The sequence below is a fragment of the Canis lupus genome, chromosome 19 (assembly GCF_048164855.1).
Source record: "Canis lupus baileyi chromosome 19, mCanLup2.hap1, whole genome shotgun sequence".
NCBI lineage: Eukaryota > Metazoa > Chordata > Mammalia > Carnivora > Canidae > Canis > Canis lupus.
In genome coordinates, this window is record NC_132856.1 from 17443663 (window position 1) to 17467110 (window position 23448).

General features: G+C 35.6%; 1 protein-coding gene and 1 long non-coding RNA gene across 2 annotated transcripts in view; one reads left to right on the forward strand and one right to left on the reverse strand.

Annotated features, from left to right (window-relative positions):
• The first annotated feature begins 8094 nt into the window (after window positions 1-8094).
• On the forward strand, window positions 8095-22936 carry LOC140609948 (uncharacterized). The gene is made up of 6 exons (XR_012011720.1): window positions 8095-8331; window positions 8609-8761; window positions 10007-10169; window positions 11050-11199; window positions 18961-19087; window positions 22532-22936. It is a non-coding gene; the product is annotated as an uncharacterized lncRNA (long non-coding RNA).
• The window catches only part of CNTN6 (contactin 6), a 271711-nt gene continuing 268984 nt past the window's right edge, over window positions 20722-23448 (reverse strand). The window contains exons 22-23 of the mRNA XM_072785346.1: window positions 22747-22915; window positions 20722-21686 (exon numbers count right to left, since the gene is read on the reverse strand). Coding sequence (XP_072641447.1) covers window positions 21586-21686; window positions 22747-22915 — 270 coding nt within the window. The 3' untranslated portion in view covers window positions 20722-21585. The remainder of the gene's footprint in view (window positions 21687-22746; window positions 22916-23448) is intronic.

Consider the following 23448-nt stretch of genomic DNA (forward strand, 5'->3'; position numbering starts at 1 on the left):
TCACAGAACCAGTAACAAAATCATAGCAAACCAGCAACCTCAATGATCATTTATTGAGTTTTTGCTGTGCGCAGGCCAGCATAATTGGTGTTTTAAATGTTTTGTCTCAATAGTAGGAGATAGGTATTGTTTCCATTTTAAAGGTAGAGCAATGAGGCTGACACTTGTGATGAGGGCCCAGAGACACGATTAGAAACAAGAACTGATCCCAAAACTTATGCACCATCAAACATTCTCACAGGCAGCAATGTCCGATAGACCTGTGGGCTCCTGCATGTGGCTGGGTGTGTGGCTGCTGTGGTTTGTGTCCTGACCCCCATCATACAAGCTATATGACTGTGGGAAAGTTCATCCAATTAAAAAAAAAATATTTATTTATTCACAAGAGACATGGGAGGGGGGGCGGGGAGAGGTGCAGAGTGACACAGGCAGAGGGAGAAGCAGGCTCCATGCAGGGACTCTGACATGGGACTCCATCCTGGGTCTCCAGGATCACACCCTGGGCTGAAGGCAGCACTAAGCCACTGAGACACCCAGGCTACCCAAGTTCATCCAATTTTGTAAACATCTATAAGATAGTGATATTGTAACAGTCTCAATGTCAGGATTTTGGAATAATTCAACACAATAATACATGTTTAGTAATTAGTAATTTAATAGTGTTTAGTAATTAGTAATTTAATAAAGTGCATATTGCATTCTGAATAACACCTTTTGTTATTATTTTATCTTTGCTATGTCAGTTGACAATCCCCATGTCTTGTTCATTTTCTTTCTCATAGACAAATGGCTTTTCAATTCCTTAGATTAATACTCTTGTAGTAAGGAAGAAAATCATGCTATCATACCTCTCAGGGAGGAGGGGGCTGGTTTCTTTTATGCACTGTTCTTCCCAGCCCACCCAAAAAACCATTACTTCTCCCCAGCATTCCTCTACTTCTGCACTGATTTGATTGTTCATTAAAGCTACCTTCCTCTGAGGAAATGTGCTCCTCTTAAAATGGAAAAGAGGATGTCTATGAGAATGATAATAAAAATGGAAAAGATTATGGACCGTGTCTCAAAGGAAGATATCCCTTTTATTAGAAACAGATTAAAGGAAAGGAAATCAATCTTGTGAGATCATGAGAATCTGGAAGAGTCCAAAGTTGATTTATTTATTTAAGATTTATGCCCGGTCTACTTCCATAAAAGATTCAAGGTAGTCACAGACTGGGCTAAAATCATTTTTTTGTAATATGTTTCAGACTGGAATTAGAAGTTCGTTTTCTAGCAGATGGAGTTAAGCTGATTATACCAAATGAGCTATTGAAAATCAATACCATAAAACCATTCCATTAGTACCTGTACAATCATCCCAGGATTATAAGTAATATTTATATTCTCAAACATTGACATTTTCAGGAAATGAGATGCAAAACATTTGCACGAGGCATAGCCACCTGTGGTTGCTTGGCTTTGATGATTAAAGCATGTTGCTAATGAGGCCAAGGTCATGGGCTAGCTCCCTACATAGCCCAATTATCTCTCCTCTAGTCCCCTCTGTTCAACTACGAATGGAACCAGATCCCTGCAATAGCTGCCTTGCTATAACGTGCAGGGGGTCATTGAAGCTAAGAGAGCATTACTGGATCATGACAAATACATCCCCACTGTTGGATGAGCACTCCCAAGTATGTGGCACAATGTCTATCTTTTTCCTATGCAAGAGACTGAGCACACACACACCCCACCCTGGAAGAGGCAGGGTGATACAGAGGAGGAAAAAAACATCCACTTTGTGCAGTCAAAGGAAATTCAGATCCCGTCTCAGCTTTGACATATACAGGCAGCAAAGCTTTGGATAGATAACTTGCCTCAGTTTTCAAAATCACAAAATGGGTGATATATTTACTTTGGAGGGATGAGGAAGTATTAAAAGATGTAATACACATATGGCACTTGTATTAGACACACCAGTGATTTTAAAAACCTTATTTTACTGTTAGTATAAACCACATATTCTAGTAAGTTCTTTAAGAAAAACTATTTTATTTATTTATTTTGGGAAGAAAGAAAGAATAAACAGTGGGGAGAAGCAGAGAGAAAGGGAGAAGCAGATTTCTTGCTGAGCAGGGATCCTAACACTAAAGGTTTGATCCTAGAACCCTGAGATCATGACCTGAGCCAAAGGCAGACGCTTAACTGACTGAGCCACTCAGGCACCCTCTAGTAAGTTCTTTGCATACATTATCTCATTTAATCTTCATAACACCTCATGAGTTAGGTTATTGCTATTTTTTTTCATAGTGAATTAAAGCAAGAGTTAAAGGTTTTCAGTCACCGGCCCAATGTCACAGATGACACTAGTTCGTAACTAGTGCTCAGATCTAAGCCAGTCACACTCCTGAGCCCACACACTCATGTCGTATGCTATACCCACGTTGCTTTCCCTAAGGATGCGCTGCTATTATTATTCTATCCTCTATTACCTGGCCTTTAAAGATGTGGTCCATTCTTTGACACAAAAATATAATTTTATCTCATCTGGGCTGCCTGCCACTTCAGCACAAATCCTTTAGATGGTACCATTCCTATCACACTTCAGGAATCTGCTAGAGCCACTTTTGGTGGTGTATTTCCTCAGGGACCTATGTGACATAAATTCTCCATCTCAGGAGACTTTTGCAAAGAATCTAATGTTAAATATATAAAGTAAACAAGAACCACAGATTACTCCCCACTCTATCTGTATACATCTATTTTTACCTCTGGGAAGTCTAACAAGATGAATTTTCTAAAGCAGATTTACTGGAAAACTACACGAACACAAGGCCATGGCTCATTATCCAGCTGTACCAATGACTTGAAATTGCTACTTCTTTTTTTGTAAGTAGCTCCCATGCCCAACCTGCAGCTCAAGCTCACAATGCTGAGATCGAGAGTTGCATTCTCCACCAACTGAGCTAGTCAGATGCCCCTGAAATTGCTACTCTTGAAGGTCAAATAAGCTATATCAATCAACCTGATAGTGCCCAAATATTCTACTATTATGAACATAATCCTTTTATCTCTGATAGAAGACATTACAGCTTCAGAAAAATTTTCATAGAATGGAAATCCAAAAAAAAAAAAAAAAAATTTAAAAAAGGAATGGAAATCCAGAGATTCCCAAGGTGACAGAGTTTTTGCTCAAGAATATTGTTGGTTGGCTCTTAGCACTAAAGTTTTGATTTCTGAGTTAGTTTGATGAGTGGAAAGACATGAGTGTCAGAGCAAACTCAGACTGATGTTTGAATTTTGAACCTGCTACTTACTAGCACTTACTATAGTGAATTAATTGCCCTACCTCTTTGAACTCCTGCTTTCTCATCTGCAAAATTGGGCTAATAATAATATGTAATTCCAGTTCACAGTGACAGTTATTAGAAGTGATGTAAGCAATATGTTTGATGTCAACTAATTGTTATATATAACTATTAACCATTATAGTTAGAATTTCCTAGAGAATTACTTCTGTTGATTCAGGAGTATGAGGAGATATAGCCTAGGCCAATCTTCTTCCAAAGAAGTCTCTAATTATTTCTTGAACCATGACAGTAGGAGTGTCAACCAGGGTCCAGATGGCATAATCAAAGTCAGATAATTTGATGACAGTTTATGAAAACTGGACTATTGATAAAGACATGGGACAGGCCAGTTATTGATCAGTTAGCTATTGCTATATAACAAAAATACCTTAAAATGTAGTGTTTCAAAGCAACTATTTATTTTCTCATATTTCTGTGTAGCTATTTAAACTGGAATCAGCTAGGAAGTCCCTCTTCTGCTCTTGCCTGGGTAACACATTTAAGTGCAAAGATCTGGCAAATTGAATAAGATTAGATGGTCCTGACAACGTCATTCATGTTTCTGATGGTCAGTGCTTAGTTGTTGGCTGGGTCAACCTCTTCTTGTGGCCATTCATGTTCAAGGAGTCTAACCATTCCACATATGATACTGTCAGGTTTCCAGGAATAGAAGGAGAGAAGTTACAAGTCCTCTTGAGGTTGATGCTCTGGGACTTTAAAAATGTCACTCTTACCACATTGACTTGGTCAAAGCAAGGGACAAGTTGAGACTTGATTGACAAGATGGGGGTGAACTCCACCTCTGTATTGGAGGAGAGAAAAGTCACATTGTAAAGGAGTATTCATACAAGGACAGGAGGAATATTACAGCCAATTCCTGAAGCAACCCTACACAGCAAACCTTTGGGTCAAAGGGAAGAGGAGCCATAGAGAGAAAATCACATCAGCTGCCTTGAGAAAGGTAATGATGGTAGAAGGACCTCCTTCCAATTCCCTTACGGTGTCCCTTATTGGCCTTATTTAATAGGAAGCCAGAGACAAAGCAACTAATTAATACTTAGTCTTTACAGATCATCCTCATAGAACAAATAAAAGAGCAGAAAGGTGTGGAGAATGAATCTGGAGGAACAAATGGAAGATATCTAGCAAGAGAAAGGAGGCAGTATACCATGATGGATATAGAGTGTAGATTTTGTAGTTGGCTGGACCAATTTGAATTGAATTCCTGGTCTGATATTTTCCTACATGGTACCTGTGGAGCCATTTCTTCTCTATCAACTTTAGATTTTCATTTGTAAAATCAATATAAAAGAGTATCATCTTTGTAAGATGACTGTGAAGAATAAATTAGATTATACATATGTTACTTAGCACAGTAATGACAATGCATGGTTAGCAATTAAAGATTTGAGAGTCAATAATTGTTAGAAAGAGCCAACACATACTTCTTATGATTTTCACAGTGTTGCTCAGAAGTTGGGTCTTAATTTTCTGATGAATTGTTTCTTTTCTCTTTTGAACTTTGTCTGAGTAGGCAAATCCTGACTGGAAGACTCCAGAGTTCTTTCAAGCCTAACAGCCCACAGAACTTTCTGCTGCTGCTCATTGCCAAGGCTCACATCCTTCAGCAGAGGCAAGTGCTTTACCTGGACTGGTGAGAGAGGCTGGTGGGCCAGGGATTTATACAAATGTTATAGGTGTCTCATTTACCAGCAATTTCTCTTCTCAGCCCCTTGCTCCACATGAAGGGAGTGCATAATCAATCCCCCTGCAGTGGAAAATACAGGGACTCCAGCTGGCAAGAATAATTGGTGTGTAGTGAAAGAGAGAAAGGGAAAGCACTTTGTGAAAATTGGTCCCCCAGAAGCAGCCTCTTCCCTCTAGCATACTCATCCTGTACTCTGGTTCTGTACATTAATGGTCTAAACCATAATTTTCAGTGGAGGCTAGACAATGCTCTCAGAAAACAAGATCTCAGCATTGAGGACCCAGAGGCACGAAGCCATTCCTGCATCCTCCAAGGAAACATGTATGGTCTGGGATTGACAGAGGTCTTGGGGAATTGGAATATCATCTAATGAAGCATTTCCCTCAGGGGTTTGGGGACATTATTGGGACATTTCATTGAAATTATTGTAAATTTCGTATATATAGTGGTTATTGTGGTCAAAGAATTTTGGAAATACTGTATTAGACCAAATTAATGCTTCTTTATTGCAGGACTTCTAGGATCTTTTAGATTGATAAAAATGCCTTGTGAAACTCCCAGAAAGGGGAGAGAACAGTACACCTTAAATGTAGTTGATCATGGGAGATGCCCTTTGGGGAAGGATCTCCCAGGCTCAATATTTCACAGTTGAAATGTTAGGAAGGGACAGGGTTTCAATAAATAAAATCAATTAATTTCTCTCTGTTCTCTGTCTCTGTCTCTGTCTCTCTCATTCTCCATTTCTAATATGGAATCACACAGAGAAGAAAGGACCTATGTGAGGTTTCTTAAAATGTTGGGAGTTTGGCACAGATGGTTTTATGACTAAGTTTGTGCTAGCCTATCTCAAGGATTAAAATTCAGTGAAAGTTTTAAAAGGGGCTGTGTCCCTCATGAACCAAACTCTACTGGCTTTTTAAATGTAGGACATTTGTTCTGAACTGAATTATTCTCTCACAGAGATAATTGGGTTGTGCTTCTTCTATTGCTAGTCTCTCACATTGCAGCCTCTGGGGCCAAGGTTGTGTACTTTTTCTCTGATCTACCAAGCCTTTTAGGAACCATCAACAACATTTCTTTCACATGGTAGAAAAGATGGCAGGTCAGATGGTGTGACAGTATAATACTAACCTCATGCTTGTGTGGAGCTTTTAACTCTACATAGTACTTCTGCATACTGTGTGCAACTTTATTCTCACAACTCTCTGTAAAAGGAACAATGCAGGTAGAACACAGTTCTTTAAATACTAAATATTTATATGAAAGTCAACAGAACCCTAAAACAATAAAGATATAGATCTAAGTTCTTATATTTTGACACCTTATTCTGTTTGTTTGTTTGTTTGTTTTTTGGTCTAAATGTGCACTTCTTTTTTCTTTTTTTAAGATTTTTATTTATTCTTGAGAGACACAGAGAGAGAGGCAGAGACACAGGCAGATAGAGAAGCAGGCTCCATGCAGGAGCTTGATGTGGGACTCGATCCTAGGACTCCAGGATCACTCCCTGGGCCGAAGGCAGACACTCAACCACTGAGCCACCCAGGGGTCCCTAAATGTGCTCTCCTTATAGTATGTTTTATTAAATTTGTTTCATATGATTGTCTATGAAAAAATTATGTTGTCTGATAAAATTTAGAAATGCTCCTTTTTATATAATGTATATCCCTCAGAGAACCACAATACAGAGAACCATACTGAAGCCTCTCAGAAGTCCTATAGTAAAGAAATATCATTTAATTCATTTAACAGAATTTATTTAAAAATGGACAGAAATCTTACATGGTATATCACTTAAAAGTAGCTTATTTGACAAAGCAAATTTAAGGATATATTGCTCTAAAGCATACAAAGTATCAATGGACAGCAGGGACAAAGAAGGAAATAATATTTGTTGGGGACTGACACTGTCTCAGGTGATTTACATGCACTGGCTCATTTAATTACCACAACGGCCTCATGTGGTAAATACTAATGTGCTTTTTTTTATGAGAGGAGAATCAAGTTCAGAGAGGTTAAGTGTATGATTCAGCATCATCCAACTGTAAAATGTGATGGCATTGCAAATTGATCTCTCTTCTTCCTGGCTCTAGGAAGTGGACATTCACTCTGCTTCTCTCCAAACATTCTAAAAATTTCCTGTAAATTACTTCAAAGTCTAGTTTTCAGGAGAGCTTCCCCACCTTTCCAATTACACTTGCTATCTAAGCTCATTCTCGTACCGACACAGCCTTCTCTAATTTCTTCATACATTTCTCAGTTCCTGGTTGTCACTTTTTGTCTGGTGCCATTAGTTTTGATTTTAAGATTCCTCATGTCTAAATTATGAATAATTTATGAACAATCATTAGTAACAATTACAGTTATAAACATTCTCAGTACTTTGAAAGAAGGTAGATACATACCCAGACACACACACGCTCAGAGTAAAAGATATCCACGATCCACAATCAATTGACAATCTGAGGATAATGCTGGTAGAATTGTAATTTCTTTTAAGTGTTATGTGTGCAGTACATCTTCAGCATCTCATAAAACAGGCTATATAAACAGTATTTAGTAGCACTTTGAAACTAAGTTTATCTTTGCACTGTCATTATCATAAAGCTGTGCTATTTCCAAATAATCAAAGTAAATGGAGCATTGCAGCATTGGTAATGACATGTATGTGTGTGTGTACACACATATTACATATATGCATATATATGCAATTGTATACTATATATATGTTTGTGATATGTTTATATATTCATCTGTGTGTATGTGCATGTGTATATGTACACAGTTTCGAGTTTGTTTTTACATTGCCAATTACATAAAATGGGTTTTCTTGTCAGACTATCTGGGTTTTATTTCTAACCCTCCATTCACTATTTGAACTTGGCAAGGTTTTAAAACTCATTATATTTGCTTCCTATTACTGCTTTACCACAAACTTAGTGGCTTACAAAAACGCAAAATGGATCTCCATGGGCTAAAATCAAATTTTTGGCAGGCCTGCATTCCTTCTGGATGCTCTGAAGGAAAATCTGTTTTCTTGCTTTCTCAGCTTCTAGAGGCTGCCTGTATTCTGTGGATTGTGGTCCCTTGTATCTTCAAAGTGCAAATGTATCTTCAAAGCCTAATCCAGTTTTTCTCACATCAGATGACTCTGACTCTTCCTCTTCTTCTACCTCTAGCTTCCACCTTTAAAGACCCTTGTGATTACACTGGGCCCATCTGGATAATTCAAGATAATCTTCTCACCGCAAGATTCTAATTCAATCACATCTTTAAAGTAATTTTTTGCCATATAAGGTAATGTATTTACCAGTTCTGAGGTTTAAGATATGGACTGAGATAGGAGTGGGGGAATGGGAAAGCTTTATTCTGCTTGCCATACTGATTATTCTAAGATATTCTATTATATAAATAATGGGGCCCACATTTCAGGATTTGTATTTATGATAACTGGAATAACTGAGACAGCATCTGATAAATACTATGAGAAGAAAGAAACATAATTTTTTTGAGTGAAAAACTTTTCATAACAAAACTACAAATTTTTTAAAAATATTTTATTTATTCATGAAAGGCACAGAGAGAGAGAGAGAGAGAGACAGAAACACAGGCAGAGGAAGAAGGAGGCTGCATGCTGGGAGCCTAACATGGGACTCGATTCCGGGTCTCCAAGATCACACCCAGCGCTAAACTGCTGAGCCACCCAGGCTACAAAACTATTCTTAAGGTATGGTTGAAACCAAAGTGACATGGTAATTAGAAAGTATGTTTTCTAAGGAGGGTACTTGATGGGATGAGCACTGGGTGTTATATTATATTATATATGTTGGCAAATTGAATTTAAATAAAAAGAAAAAAAAAAAAGAAAGTATGTTTTCCTCATTATAGTTGCCCAGAAAATTTTATCTTCCTGATAACAGAAAAAAGTGAGGCTGGTTTTTATTTACTTCTTTTAGGAGTTACAAATCAATTTCATCTCATGATGCCAACAAAGTTAGTAGTGATAGTTGCCCATGGCATTGTAGTAAGAAGGATTCTGATGTTCAGTAGGAAGGATCATCTTGGGTGTAGGAAGTTGGGTTATCCATGCCACATATTGCTGCCTTTATTTCACTGATTTGATGGGAAAAAAGAGCAGGAGGGTACAAGATAAAGAGGAATTACAAATAGAATTTGATGAAAAAAATGTGAATTTCTCATTTTCTGTTCTGTTAGAACTATCCACTAGTTTTGAGGAATAAGTAGCACAGCAAAAACCCCAAGATGAGTTCTACAAATAAAAAATCTTTTAGAAAAGATATAAATAATAATCACTAACTTATTAATTTAACCTTTTGTAATTGAATAACTTGTGTTTATTTTACTAGATACTTACTAGAATTTATTAATTACTACCCATTTGTTTCTAAATAAATCCCATTCATTAAGAGCTTCCTATGTGCCAGGAACTGTGTTAGGTTCTAGAGATATAAAAATCAACCAAACCCCACATGGCCTCTATCCTCATGGAGTTTACAGTTTATTAGAAATTATAGGAATTAATTAAGACAAATAGATTTTTTAAAAACTATAGGTATGATAAATGTTAGGGGAGAATGTATTGGTGTCATGAGGGAATATAAGAGGAGGGTTTTATTTAATCAGAATGAATAGCATTTAATTTGATGAAAGAAGCAGTAGATGAGTGAGGGCAATAGGAAATTCCAGAGAGAGATAATAGGATGTGGAAAAGTCCTGTGGTGAAATGGGGCTCAACATGGTTGGAACAGAATGAAGTTCTGTTGTGCTGGCACCTCAAAGGCCAAGACTACAGTGCTAACAGATGAGTTTAAAGAGATTACTAAAAGAGAAGGTAAATAGCAGAGAGATAAGGCAGGACAGTTCTGGAAAAGAGTGGAGAAAAAACAATATATAGCAGAAGGTGTTTCTCTGACACAGGGGATTTCACTCATAAGAACCTCTTTCCCTATAGTTCTTTAATTCCTGAAACCTGCATCTTACATTTCTACTTCTCCTCTCCTGTTTTACTGGAGCTCCTGTCTCACAGCATGAAAAATACTATGCCAAGGGTGAGTCCCTGTTCTCACGTGAAGTTGCAGATATGGGTGGAGGAAGATGTGTTTCCCATAAGCCAAGTAAGAATCCTGAAAGCACTTTCTCAGAGAATCATGGTTTCATCTTAATGTTTTGTTCTTGAGGACCACCAATGTTATACCGCTGACTCATTATGAAGTAATAAGGCTTTAGTGAGCTACAGAAGGGACCACTTCTAGCAATATTTCTGTGAAAAAAAAGTTAACATTATGTCTTAACAACCAAATGACAGATTTCCTAGAACAATACAATTTACTCATACACTAGTGACTATCTATACCTTGAAAGAGTCATATTTTATCCCGTCTGGAGACTACCATTTGGAAATAGCTAGAACTCACCTAACTCTCTGGGCATGCTGAATGCCAAGACTATATAGGGAAGTCAAAAGGAGAAAGAAGAATCCATTTAGGAGAATAAATTAAACATTGATCTTTGGTTATAAAGATGTCTAAATCATTTTACCTTTGGATATTGTCTTCTGGACAATGGAAGAAATAGTGCTGCAATTTTTTCCTTGCCTTGAAATATAAGTTCACAGAAAAGAACTGCCTCTTTAATTGTCACAAAGCTAACAGAGTTGTTTTAAATACAAATTAAAAAAAACAATTCATGTATAGTCACTTGTCATGATATCTTAAAATGTTTGTTCATCAGCTTGTTTGAGATAAACTAATAAAAGATTCATGTTGCTTTTTTCATCCTATTTCAAGAAACTCTTTTTATAAATATTACTAAAAAATGCTTTGCATGCAAACCAGAGTATTTAATATTATAATTTCATGTTCTTGTGTTTAGATTACTCTTGTTCGGAAATATATAGCTGGCAAAATACGCTCAGACCTGTTAACAAATTAAGAAATAAAACTTTTTTCTCATTTCTTCCCTGCCTTCTTGTCTTTTTTTTACATTTCTCAAAAGCCTAATATGTGCTCAGCATGATCATTGAGTGCTGGAAAATTCAGTGTTCAATTAGTTCACCATTATGTGAAAGAAGATGGAAAGTAAACCAACAATCTAAAGATCAAGTGTCAAAGGCTGTGACAGCAATGTATGCCAGGAGCTCAAAGGGTAAGTGAAGAAAAGTGCACACAGTCTCAGAAGGAGTCTGTTGGTCAGAGTGGGAACTCTGTGTCAGTCTGGTTACTGAATGAAGACACTGTCAAAGGGAAGAAAGGCATTCCCTTAGAAAGGTACGGAGGGCACTCCATGAAAAAAAGAACATAAGCAAAGGTCTACAGGAACAAAATCAAATGTCAGGGAACTGCACATCATTTGGTTACCCAAAACTTACTAATTCAGAGTTTGATAACTCTTTTTCTGAAATGAAGACAAAGAATAATAATAATAATAAACACTGTAGACATTCTGTTGATTTCCCATTTTGGAATTTCATTAAACCTGAAGAATCTTTTTGTTCTGAATCACCAGCAATAAATCTTTTTTTTTTTAATTTTTATTTATTTATGAGTCATAGAGAGAGAGAGAGAGAGAGGCAGAGACATAGGCAGAGGGAGAAGCAGGCTCCATGCACCGGGAGGCTGACGTGGGATTCGATCCCGGGTCTCCAGGATCACGCCCTGGGCCAAAGGCAGGCGCTAAACTGCTGCGCCACCCAGGGATCCCCACCAGCAATAAATCTTAATTGCCAAAGTAATTTCCAATTATTTTGAATTGTAGTTAACTTTTTCTTCTGAGTATCTTAGGGGTAAAAAAAAGATTTCACTGAGTAAAGTCAAAGTGGTAATCTGAATCTACCTGATTTGATGGCTGACTCAGGATCTTGCAGTGTTTAGGGTTCTTGTTATAAAACAGCAACTTTGCATCATTTACATTATTTTAGTACCACGAAATTACTTAGAATTATTGTACACATAAGAGTACATTATAATGGCACCTAGGTGGCTCAGTGGATGAGCATCTGCCATTGGCTCAGGTCGTGATCTCAGGGTCCTGGGATGGAGTCCAACATCGGGTTCCCTGCAGGGAGCCTGCTTCTCCCTCTGCCTATGTCTCTGCCTCTCTCTGTGTGTCTCTCATGAATAAATAAATAAAATCTTTTTAAAAAGGAGTACATTATAAGGAAGAAAAAATAAAGACATAAAAAATGAAGTAGGTCACTTTGAAAAGTTACCTCAGAGCTTAAGGGTCACTATTACCTGTTAACGAAGGAGCTGGAACCCTCGGGAAAACCCAGATCTCTTGACCCTAATTCCAGTGATGTGGTCCTTTGACATCTTTACCCAGATTTTTCATAGGCATTTCTAACTTATCATGCCTCCCCAAATCTTTGTTATCTCCCTATCTTCTGTATTCCTAGGTGTGCTCCTTCTTTAGTCCTCTCTGATAATACAATAAAAAATTAAAGGCATCCCTTATCTTTATTATAGCCAATTGATACTTTTTTTAAAGTTTTATTTTAATTCCAGTTAGTAACATACAGTGTTACATTAGTTTCAGGTGTACCATATAGTAATTCCACACTTCCATACATCATCCTTTGCTTATCATGACAAGTACAAGTGCATTCCTTAATCCCCATCACCTGTTTCACCTCTTCCTTCTAGTAACCATTGGTTTTCTCTTTATGATTGAAAGTCTGTTTCTTGATTTCTCTCTTTTTATTTTTTCTTTTACTTTTTTTTTTTTACTTCTTAAATTCCCCACATGAGTGAGATCATATGGTATTTGTCTTTCCCTGACTGACTTATTTCACTTAGTATTACACTTTCTAGCTCCATACCAATTATATATATACAATTATATATATTTGTATATATTATATATATGTAATTTATTCTTTATCCATTAATTACCAAATGATAATTCTTGACAAGTCTACAGGTATCCATCCCCTGCTATCAATCTAATCTAAGCCACCATTATCTATCACATAGACTTCTATGAAAAACTAGTTCCACTCTTGACTTCCTGAAAAAAAACATCTACCACACAGTAGCAAAAGCAATCTTATTAAAACGTACATATTTAAAACTTAAATCCAAATTCTTCCTCATGACCTGTAAAGTCCAAGAGGACTGGATTCCAGCTTAACTCTGCAAACTCTGGTACCATTCTCCATCTGCATAGGTCTTCCTTGAATAATTAGAACACACGGAGCTCCTTCTCTCTCCTTAAACATTTGGAAATTCTTTCTTTTTGTCCTTTTCTGTCTGGAACACCCTTTCCCCTCCATTCTTTACATGTCCAACTTCTCTTCCTTTTTTGGGTCTCAGGGTAAATGGAAAATTCTCTAAGAAGATGTCTCTGATCACTCACTCCAAGGTTGGTTTCCCATTCTGTTCTCTACCACATCACCTTCTATATTTCTTCCTAGTATTTACAATTTGTGATTATTTGAGGGAGATTATTATTTTTTTGGTGGTGGGATGGGGGGAGTTGGTTGGTTTATCACCTGCCCTCTAATATATTGCTTTTTCACTAGTTTTTTTTTCTTTTTGCAGAGCCAAATACAATGTATTCAATACGGTACACAATTAATAAATGTTTCTTAAATGATTTGATGATGTGTAGGCCTATATGATGAGTAATTGCGATGTTTCTAACCTCAATATAAAAAGAAAGATATATATTATTAAAAAACAAATGATTTATAATTATAGTTACATTTCATGATATATAAATATAGTTTTTCTTACATTAAACACTCACAGCTCATGAGAGCTAAGATGACGTGTTCATGTAAGTAAGTATAAGGTAAGATGTTATAAAAAGCAATGCCAATATTTATTCCTAAGCTTTCAAAAACAGAATAAAACTGGGAATTAACATAATTAAAGTGATAATAGAAAGAAGTTATCCCTACTACCTAATTTGAGAGCCACAATTGGTGTTCTTCAGGGCTAACTACATTTCATCAAAAATGGTAAGTAGTTCACTAGGTTAGTGTCATGCAGGAAGGCAGATACAGAAGTACCCAAGTGAAGCTGGCTTCACATGAAAACTGATTTCTGAATAATGACAACTATTTCAATTATCAAATAAATGAACTATCTAATCTGTATGGGGTTGGCTTGTGTCTTGTGTTGAAAGTTTGCAATATCTTTAATAACAAAAACTATTTTTTCTTTTGATTTTCCAATAAATCCAACAGATATTTAGAGCTTTTGGCAACAAAGCTGACTAAATCTTAATATGGCCAGAGGGATAGCATCTAAGAAAAGAATATCATAACTTTGTGTTATATTTGCCAACTAAATATACTCTCCTGACTAAATATATGGATTTAATATTGCAGAATGACAAGACTATTACATTTCATTATAGTTGTACGGTCAAGTGTATAGTCTTTAGTTAATTTGGCCATAGGGAGAATAATTACAACATAGACCTTGGAATGACTCAAAGGGCTTCCTACCAGTATGGGTGTTGCTCTCTAACTTGTCTATACAACTCTCAGAGTCATGTTTCTACAGACAAACCATTGAGTGTTATGCTCAGTAAAAATCCTATAGTGGAAGGAGAAGGTTTTGCATAATTCTGCAGTTCATTCTATTGAAAAATATTGCCCTTAAAATTGTTTTAATTATAGAATATTTGAAAAAAAAATTATATGCAGTCAGAACCACATCAATTATACATCACATCAAGTTGTAATATTGTAATATGGAAGCTTAAAAGACAACATCATTAAGGTAAGCTTTGCTGCTTTTGTAGGAGTAGTAATGAGATTCCATCGTTTTATACAAACAATGTATGCACAGCAATATATGCTTCCTTTTGGTTGTTTATTCATTAAAAGTCATTTTTTTTGAGCAACTATTAGATATAAGACATTCCACTCATGTGGTGGATGCAAGAGGGAATACAAAGACAGGGTCCAGCTCTTCTGGAACTCATTTTATAGAAAAGTGAGATAAGAGATAAATAATATAATATAATATATAACATAACACATAATAATAAAAGTAATATATATGATATATAATATGACATAAGGCAATGTAAAATATTAGAAAGTATAGGAAGTTTTCTGGTACAGAATATTGGTTTCAGGTAGACACATCCAGGACCCTAATTTTTATCAATGGTATGAAATGAATATTAATTTCTCTCCTTATTGATTAACAGCAACAAGTTGTAGGCAATTCAAATTGTCTTTAACTCATTACAATGCATTCTTCAGCAATCATTCAACTTGAAATACTAAGGGATTCCAAACTTTGCTCCAAGGAATTTAAGCTACTTCCCTGTTTTTCTTTTAAGAGACTCTTCAGAAACTTTTGTACTCTCTTAAGAATTCAGAAGGATGAAAATAGCCCCATATGAGTTTGCAAGTCTAAACATAACAATAATTTAGGCTGACAATGCTTTCACTTTTAAACAAATAAGGAAAAAGATCAAATTTAGAAGGCCTATAATATATTCAATTATGCTTTGCTGTCAACAGAAAATAACTGAAATTAATCTGCTCAAAGTTGGGAGATTTTATAACTACTGCACTTAAAGGTAATAAAAGTTGCCTACACTCATTATTATTAGTATCTGAAGCCCTTGAGAATACTCGAGTTTTGTTATGAGTAAATATCATCTGAGAAACAAATTCTGTTGCTATGACATTTACTTCACATTCTGAAAATTCCATAATGGATGGATGTAGACATATTTTGTTTGAATGAAAATTATTTAGTCCATGCAGGCTATTATGAATTTGACTAAAATTTCACTATCTCAAAATTATTACCTTTCAAACTTTCCAATTACTGTTTTCCTCTAGGCATGATACCTGTTCTCAGTCACTAAAGTATGCTTTTTCAAAGTGCCATTGCAAAAAGTCAATATACTTCTGGGAAAAAAACATTGTAATAAAAGTTATTAGAATTTCTGAAGGGCTTTCCATCTTCAGTGATTTACAAACATTAATTAATCACCATCCAAGGACAGGTACCTACCCAACATACCATTCAGTTCTAGGAATAAATGATAAATCTGCCAAGATTTTATCCAGTATACTTCCTAGTCTTTGATGGAAATGGGAAGCAAAACATATCATTACATCAGGATTTCTTTTCTTTCTCATTGAACTGCAACTTACTGCCTTTATTTCAAGTCATCAAATTTGGTTATCTCTTGAGCTTTGCTCTGGACAAGGTAAATATCTTCTAAGGTATGCCTAACCAGATTGTAAAGTATATGTTTTTCAAAACAGGAAAATAATTCTGGGGCTTTCTCAAAACTACTATGTTCCAATAATTTTATTTTTATTTATTACTTCTTTCAAGAATATATTATTTACCTACCAAAATTTGGAGTTTAGGTCAGCTTATTATTTTAGTCAGGCTATAAAAAATAACTTATTTTCCTAAGGAAACGGGGAGAAAACAAATTGCCCTAACAGTTGGCTGCATAAATCTGCCCAGAAAGCAAAATGTGTTGTAAGCTTCATTCTCTCTGCCCAGGACTATACTGAATGCTGTCAAGCAGAATAATATTAAAAATAATGGAGCAAAAAATTTACCTTTTTATCAAAATTATTTTGCTATGGTAAAGGATTAAAGAACTATAAGCTATTACATATAATTTCACAAAAGAAAAGATATGTTCAAATGGAAAAGTAGAAAGCAAATAATAATGAAGAGGGACATCTGGGTGGCAAATAATAATGAAGAGGGACATCTGGGTGGCTCAGTTGGTAAAGAGTCCAACTCTGGATTTTGGCTCCATTCATGATCTCAGGGTTGTGAGACTGAGGCCCACGTAGGGCTCTGTGCTAGACTCAGAACCTGCTTGAGATTCTCTGTCTCCCTCACCCCCAGCCCTGTGCAGCTTGAGAGCATGGGCATTCTCTCTCTCTCTCTCTCTCTCTCTCAAAATAAAATAAAATGAAATAAAATAACATAATAAAATAATAAAGAAATGAAATATTTTGATATTTTTTCATTATTATCTTAATTATATTAATAGCTTGTTATAAAAGGTTTACCAGACTTCCTAGACCTGTGGTTTATGTATATAAACAGCAAGTCCATAGAACACAGAACCTTGCTGTTCAAGGGATCCAGGATAAAACTCTGACATACAAACTTGAAGTCATTAAACAAAGTCAAATCTATTAATTTGATGGTAATGTGATAAAGAAGTAAATTTAAAGACCTGTTATTTTCAAAGTTTTGATTTTTCTCCAAAGATAAAAACTTGAAATAATAATTGAATTGATTTATATAAAGTTACCTACTCTTTTTTGCCAAGTAAGAGTATTTTAAAATTGAACATATAAAACAAACCAGTATTCATACTCAACTTCATGTCATCAAAGAGTGGACATTTCATCACAAAAAAAGCAGAAGAAAGTTGTAATCTCTTAAATAGTTCACAAATTATTCATTATTAAAATCTCATCACACTGTATGAATTTTTCTCCTTTTTCATTGAACAATGAAAATTTTACCACAGCTTTCACTTGGGAACCTCTGAAACACACCAGTAATTCTCAGTGGAGAGGAGAGATGGGTCAGAATTTCCAAGGGTTCTTTGTGTCTTGAAAAAGCATACTCCATTTACCCATGGTTTTAGAAATGAAAACTCAATTAACTCAGAGTTAAAGAAAGCTGAACACAATCATTTAAGCTAGTGAATATACAGAAATAAATTGGAAAAGCTATACAGAGTGTGTGTATGTCTTGAAAGGTAATGAAACACTACCTCATATTAAAAGTAGTCAACTCTGCAGTTTGATAGAGAATTGCAAGGTTTTAAAGGATCTCAGAGATCTTGCAATCCAACATCTCAAGTTACAGATGAAGAAACAGAGGAATATTTCAATAATTCCATTTCAAAAGTTGATGAGGTTAGAATTGGATTATTTAAAATAATTAAAAACAGCACCGTGATGGTTAATTTTCTCTGTTAACTTGACTGGGCTGCAGGGGGCCAGTTATTTAGTTAATATTGTAGATGTGTCTGTGAGGAAGTTTCTGGAGGAGTTTGAATCAGTAGATGGAGTGAAGAAAATTGCCATTTTCAAGGTGGCAGGGCCTCATCCAATCCACCAAAGGCCTGAGTAAAATAAGACTATGGAAGAAAGAATTATTTCTGCCTGACAGTCTTTGCGCTAGAACATTCATTCTCTCCTGACTTTGTATGCAGACTCAGAACAAAATAACACTGTAGATTCTCCTGATTCCCAGACCCAGACTGGAACTATGTCATTGGCCCTTCTGGGTCTGGAATTCTTTGTCTCCATAACTGTATATCAAATTCCTTATAATCTCCCTCTTTTTCTCTCTCTGTTTATACATGTATGCAACTGAGTACACACACACACACACACACACACACACACACACAAACATACATCTTATTGGTTCTGCTTCTCAGGAAAAACCTGACTAATTCAAGTACTTGAGTTCAACAGTGATGTGATTACCAAGTTCTTGAATTCTATTGAATTAAGTATGTAATTCCATAGCAAATAAAGTAATAATTATGGCATATGGGGAGTGTTTGAAAGTTAACAACTCAAGAAGGAGTGTAGACTGATAAGATATAGAGGCTTAAAAATAGTAGATTCACTTATGGGAGAGAAGGATTATTTTACTGCATTCGAAATCCAAAGAGATTCCAGATCATCTCTTTCTATTTGTATTTGCTGTTAAAGATAGCAGGCATGTTCTCTTATGGGCCACCTTCTGTTGTACAGTTAGAAAAGGAACATTGACCTGGGAGGATTTTAGTGTGAAGAATAGAAGAGAGGACATGGAGCTGATTTGAACATTTAACATTACTTGGCAACCCATAGCTTTGTAGGGTCATAAATCTGCTGTGTCGAGTCTCCTAATATTTATGCCCTTTTCCTTCTTAAACTGTCCCTAGGTGTGATCACATTTTTTTCTCCTTCCTGTAAGAAGTATGGAAATAAGTTGTCATATTTATAATAGTTTTTAACAGCAATATATGTGGTCAATAAAGGGATCCTCTAGAAATCTCTCCTAAATACCAGGTAAGTACATACAAGTAGATACAGAATATCCTCTTGAAATGGATTGATGAAATCATCATTGGTTACATTCTTTAGTGTCATTAGTGTCCAGAGTAGTGGACTACTCATTTTTCCTGAAACTTTACTGGATTTTGACATAAACATAGGCTGAATCTGTTTTCATAATCAATTGATCACTTATGGAAATATAGTAACTTATTTCATCAGGGATTTAGTTCATAGTAGCAGATGACAGCAGCTCCACTTGTTAACAACTTACAATGTTGCATGCATTACACTAAATAATTGTACACATTATGTCCTCTAATCCTGATAATAGTAATATGGGGATGTTAAAATATGTGTCCAAGGCCTCACTAAGAGTAGAGATTCAAATCAATCAAGAGCCAAAGCAGATGCTATTTAATATTAATGTCAAATTGTATTCCAAAAAATTTAGTATGGGTTGATAAAAAATAAATATTGGACATTGAATAATGCATACTTTTAATACTCCAACCATTATGAATTAAAGCACAACCACCAACTTTTAAGAGTTAATGGTAAGAATTGCCTTAGCTTTCAGACTTGTACACATATGACTATGTATCTTATTCACTTAATCAATGGAAACAAAAATCTCATAGTACATTTAACTCTCAATACTTGTTTTGAGGAAGAAGATACAAATCTTGTCTCGGGATGCCTGGGTGGCTCAGGGGTTGAGTGTCTCTCTTTGGCTCAGGGCGTGATCCCGGGATCCGGGATTGAGTCACACATCGGGCTCCCTGGGAGGAGCTGCTTCTCCCTTTGCCTATGTCTCTGCCTCTCTCTGTGTGTCTCTCATGAATAAATAAATAAATCTTTTTAAAAAAATCTTGTCTCTCACCAAGTTGAGAAAACTATTGAGACCATGTGCCACTGATATTTCTGGCCAATACAGATGTGTCTTGGACAGGCAGCTGTTAACACGACTGTGCCAAACAGCATTTGCTATTGCTTATTTATTTTGCTCCATCAAAGCACAACCATATCTTAGGGCATGGAGGAGAATAAGGCTCATTAATTTGTACTGTATGTTTGACACAACTATTCAGGCAGGGAGAAATTCTGAACTATGAAAAGTCATTGTCCATCTGCTGCTGACTACACTCGGTATTTTATACAGCTCTAAAATACATTAGAAATGAAAAGGATAAAATCCAATTTTGAGGACTATGTGAATTAAGGGTTGTGAGGATAATTCAAATATTTTCAGCATAATTAAGAAGTCGCACCATGTGAAGAAGGCAAAACTAGTGTGACCCATTTCTCAATCCTAGCTCCCCAGGACATCAAGTCTGATTGGCTGGGAGCAAGGGAGGACTGCCAAGAGGCCAAACCCCTCAAGGCTGTTTGTGAAGGAAATGGATGGCCACATAGAATGGCATTAGCCCACTCATTAACCTTACCTTCTCTTGGACTACTTTCTCCAGAATGCAGTTCTAAGAAATAGGACCACTGACTAAAATAGGTTCACCTTAAAGAGGAGTTGACCCACAAACATCTTTTTAAGTCTTGGACAGTATAGGATTATTTTTATACTTGCAAGGAAGATTGACTATATATATATATATATATATATATATATATATATATACCAAAATGTCAAAAACTTGGTTAAATAATTCTGTTACCAGATTTATTTATTATATGAAAACAAGGCCACATGCATTGCTAACAATTTGTTATGATTACCTGAGATTTGTTCATGCAACTTTTCCTTAGGAGAATTCAAAATTGATTAAAAAATTAAATTTTGCTATGAGAAATTGCCTTATACCAGAGTTGTTAGATTGTTTTAGATGGGTGCTTATTTCCCTTCCTTTCTCCTTCTTTGCCATAAAGCACTTATTCCTGTTATTATTACTGGACCTCTTAGAAAAGCAAGTTGAAAAGAACATCATATGTATATATATGATGAACATAATATATATATATATATATATATATATTATATATTATTGGGTACAAATATTTCCTGGCCTCACCACATTTAGGAGTAAAGGAATATCACCCTTTGGAATAGCTAACATTTTTTAAAGAATCCCAACTATAAACAAATACTTACATTTTATTTCCAAGTAGAGTGAAAATTTTTAATATTGAAGGAAATTGCTTGGAGCAAGTAAAAAATATACATTTTCTCTATGATAACTGCAACCTATTCCATATTTATCATCGTCATCAAGGGAAGTTATTTATATTTTCCATATAAGTCACTTAAAAGCCACAGTAGTTACAACTCCACAGATTATTTGGCACTTTCTGAATGTATGTAATCATGTGTGAACTTTAAAATTCAAAAGTGTTTAAAATTGTTTTATTAATGTACTATAGATATTTACAAGATCTTAATAATATACACTGTTTTCCTTTCCAAAGGAGTCTGTTTTAATATTGTATTTTGTGATGGGGGGTAGAGAGCTTATTTACAGGATGATTTGTTTCAAAAATCTCTCAAGGATTTACGATTTTATTCATCGTGTAAGTGGCTGAATTGTAAAATAGTAAAAAACGATGACAGCTGACAGGAAGTAGATGCTAGGTTCTAAGACTGGAATTCCTCTGGAACTCAAACCTGCAAAACAACAACAAAAAAATAAAACAAAATATCTTGAGAAAAAATAAGATTGCTTGTTAGATTAAGTTTTCATGCATACTATCATTTCTCTTCTAATAACATATTAGCACATTTGTTGCATTTATAGTATATTTAATTTTAGGAAGTGTCGGGAGGCCTGAGTGGCTCAGCAGTTGAGCATCTGCCTTCAGTTCAGGGTGTGATCCCGGGATTCAGGCTAGAGTCTCACATCGGGCTCCCCTCAGGGAGCCTGTTTCTCCTTCTGCGTGTGTCTCTGCCTCTCTCTCTCTCTCTCTCTCTCTCTCTCTGTGTTTCTCATGAATAAATAAATAAAATCTTTAACAACAACAAAAAAATTTTTAAGGAAATGTCGTTAGCCCTTTGTCTCTAGGATAACTGTTTTAAATGTAAAAATGAACAAGAAAAATGCCTAAACTGGCCAATTGTGACTGAAGGGCAGATTAGAATTTGCCAATGTGTGGTGGCTGATGATTTCACTCAGCTACAACTTCAAGCAGAAGCAATTCTTCTGAAGCAGAAATAATAAACTATTATTACATGCTAAATCTGACTGATTAGTATTACCTGCTTAGAACACTGTATTGAGAGGATTTGAGATTTGTGACTAAGCTTGGTATGCATGTCATAATTGATTAGTGATGCCTGCCACAGATATGGGAATAGGGGTGCAAGTACATGTGTTTCATATTTTCTCTCCCTGCTCCCAGAAGCCTGTGAGTACCCACAGAAAGTCTTATTAATTTTTGTGCCAATAGAATTAATTCTGCACCAATGACACATAGTTGTGTGTGTTTTCTTATGCTTTTTTCTTTCTTTTTGAGATTCAAATAAGGAAACATAAACCTGTTTGTAATATGTAAGCATGTTGCAAATTTGAAGGATTATTTAAAGAAAAATTGACTCATCACCTCTTGTTCACAACTGAAAATGGAAACACAGACCTTTTATTTTTTCACCCAACATTCGGAGAGCCTAGATTTCATGCTGCAGCTGTCTAGATTCAAAAATCTACAACAGCAATGGTGATTCAACTTACTTGACATTTTTGGAATTCTAATTTCCTCACTGCTGCTTCCATCTCCACCATCGCTAACTGTTCTTATTTCAATCAAGTAGTCTTCTTCAAATGGAACAAGAAGCTCAGCCGATGTATTGTTTGTTTCCAAAATATGTGTTTTACTCTGTCTGTTTTGCCGGTACAGAATCTAAATAAAATGGTGAATCAAGTTAAATGGACATGCCATTTTTTTTAAAGTCCAGACACTCTTATGGAACACAGTAAGACATATCATTGTAAATTCTGTACTCCTTGAGTGGGAATATTCAGTCTATGCCTTTTCCTTAAATTTAGTCATAAAACAACAACAACAACAAAAGATTTTGTCTTTGGCCAATGCTTCTGAAATAAGAATATATTTATCTCTATTAATTAAATAGCTTGGGGCTATTATTTGGAGCTTGCTGTGAAAAGTCACTGCTTATTTTGGACCCCTTTCAAATGTGTGGATATGTGCATTTGCCAGGAGATGTTGCCCATTATCACTAATGGAAATAAGTTGCTCTGGGTATTTGGCTATACTCTTGGTAGATTATTTTTATGCTGTTAAAAGCTCACATGCTACTGCAGCCTAAGTTCTAGAAATTCTACTATTCAAGTAGAATATTGTTGGACTGCATTCTCATCTGACCTTACTGACCCCACACACACCATCATCATCTTTTAATGGCAAGGGGAGTC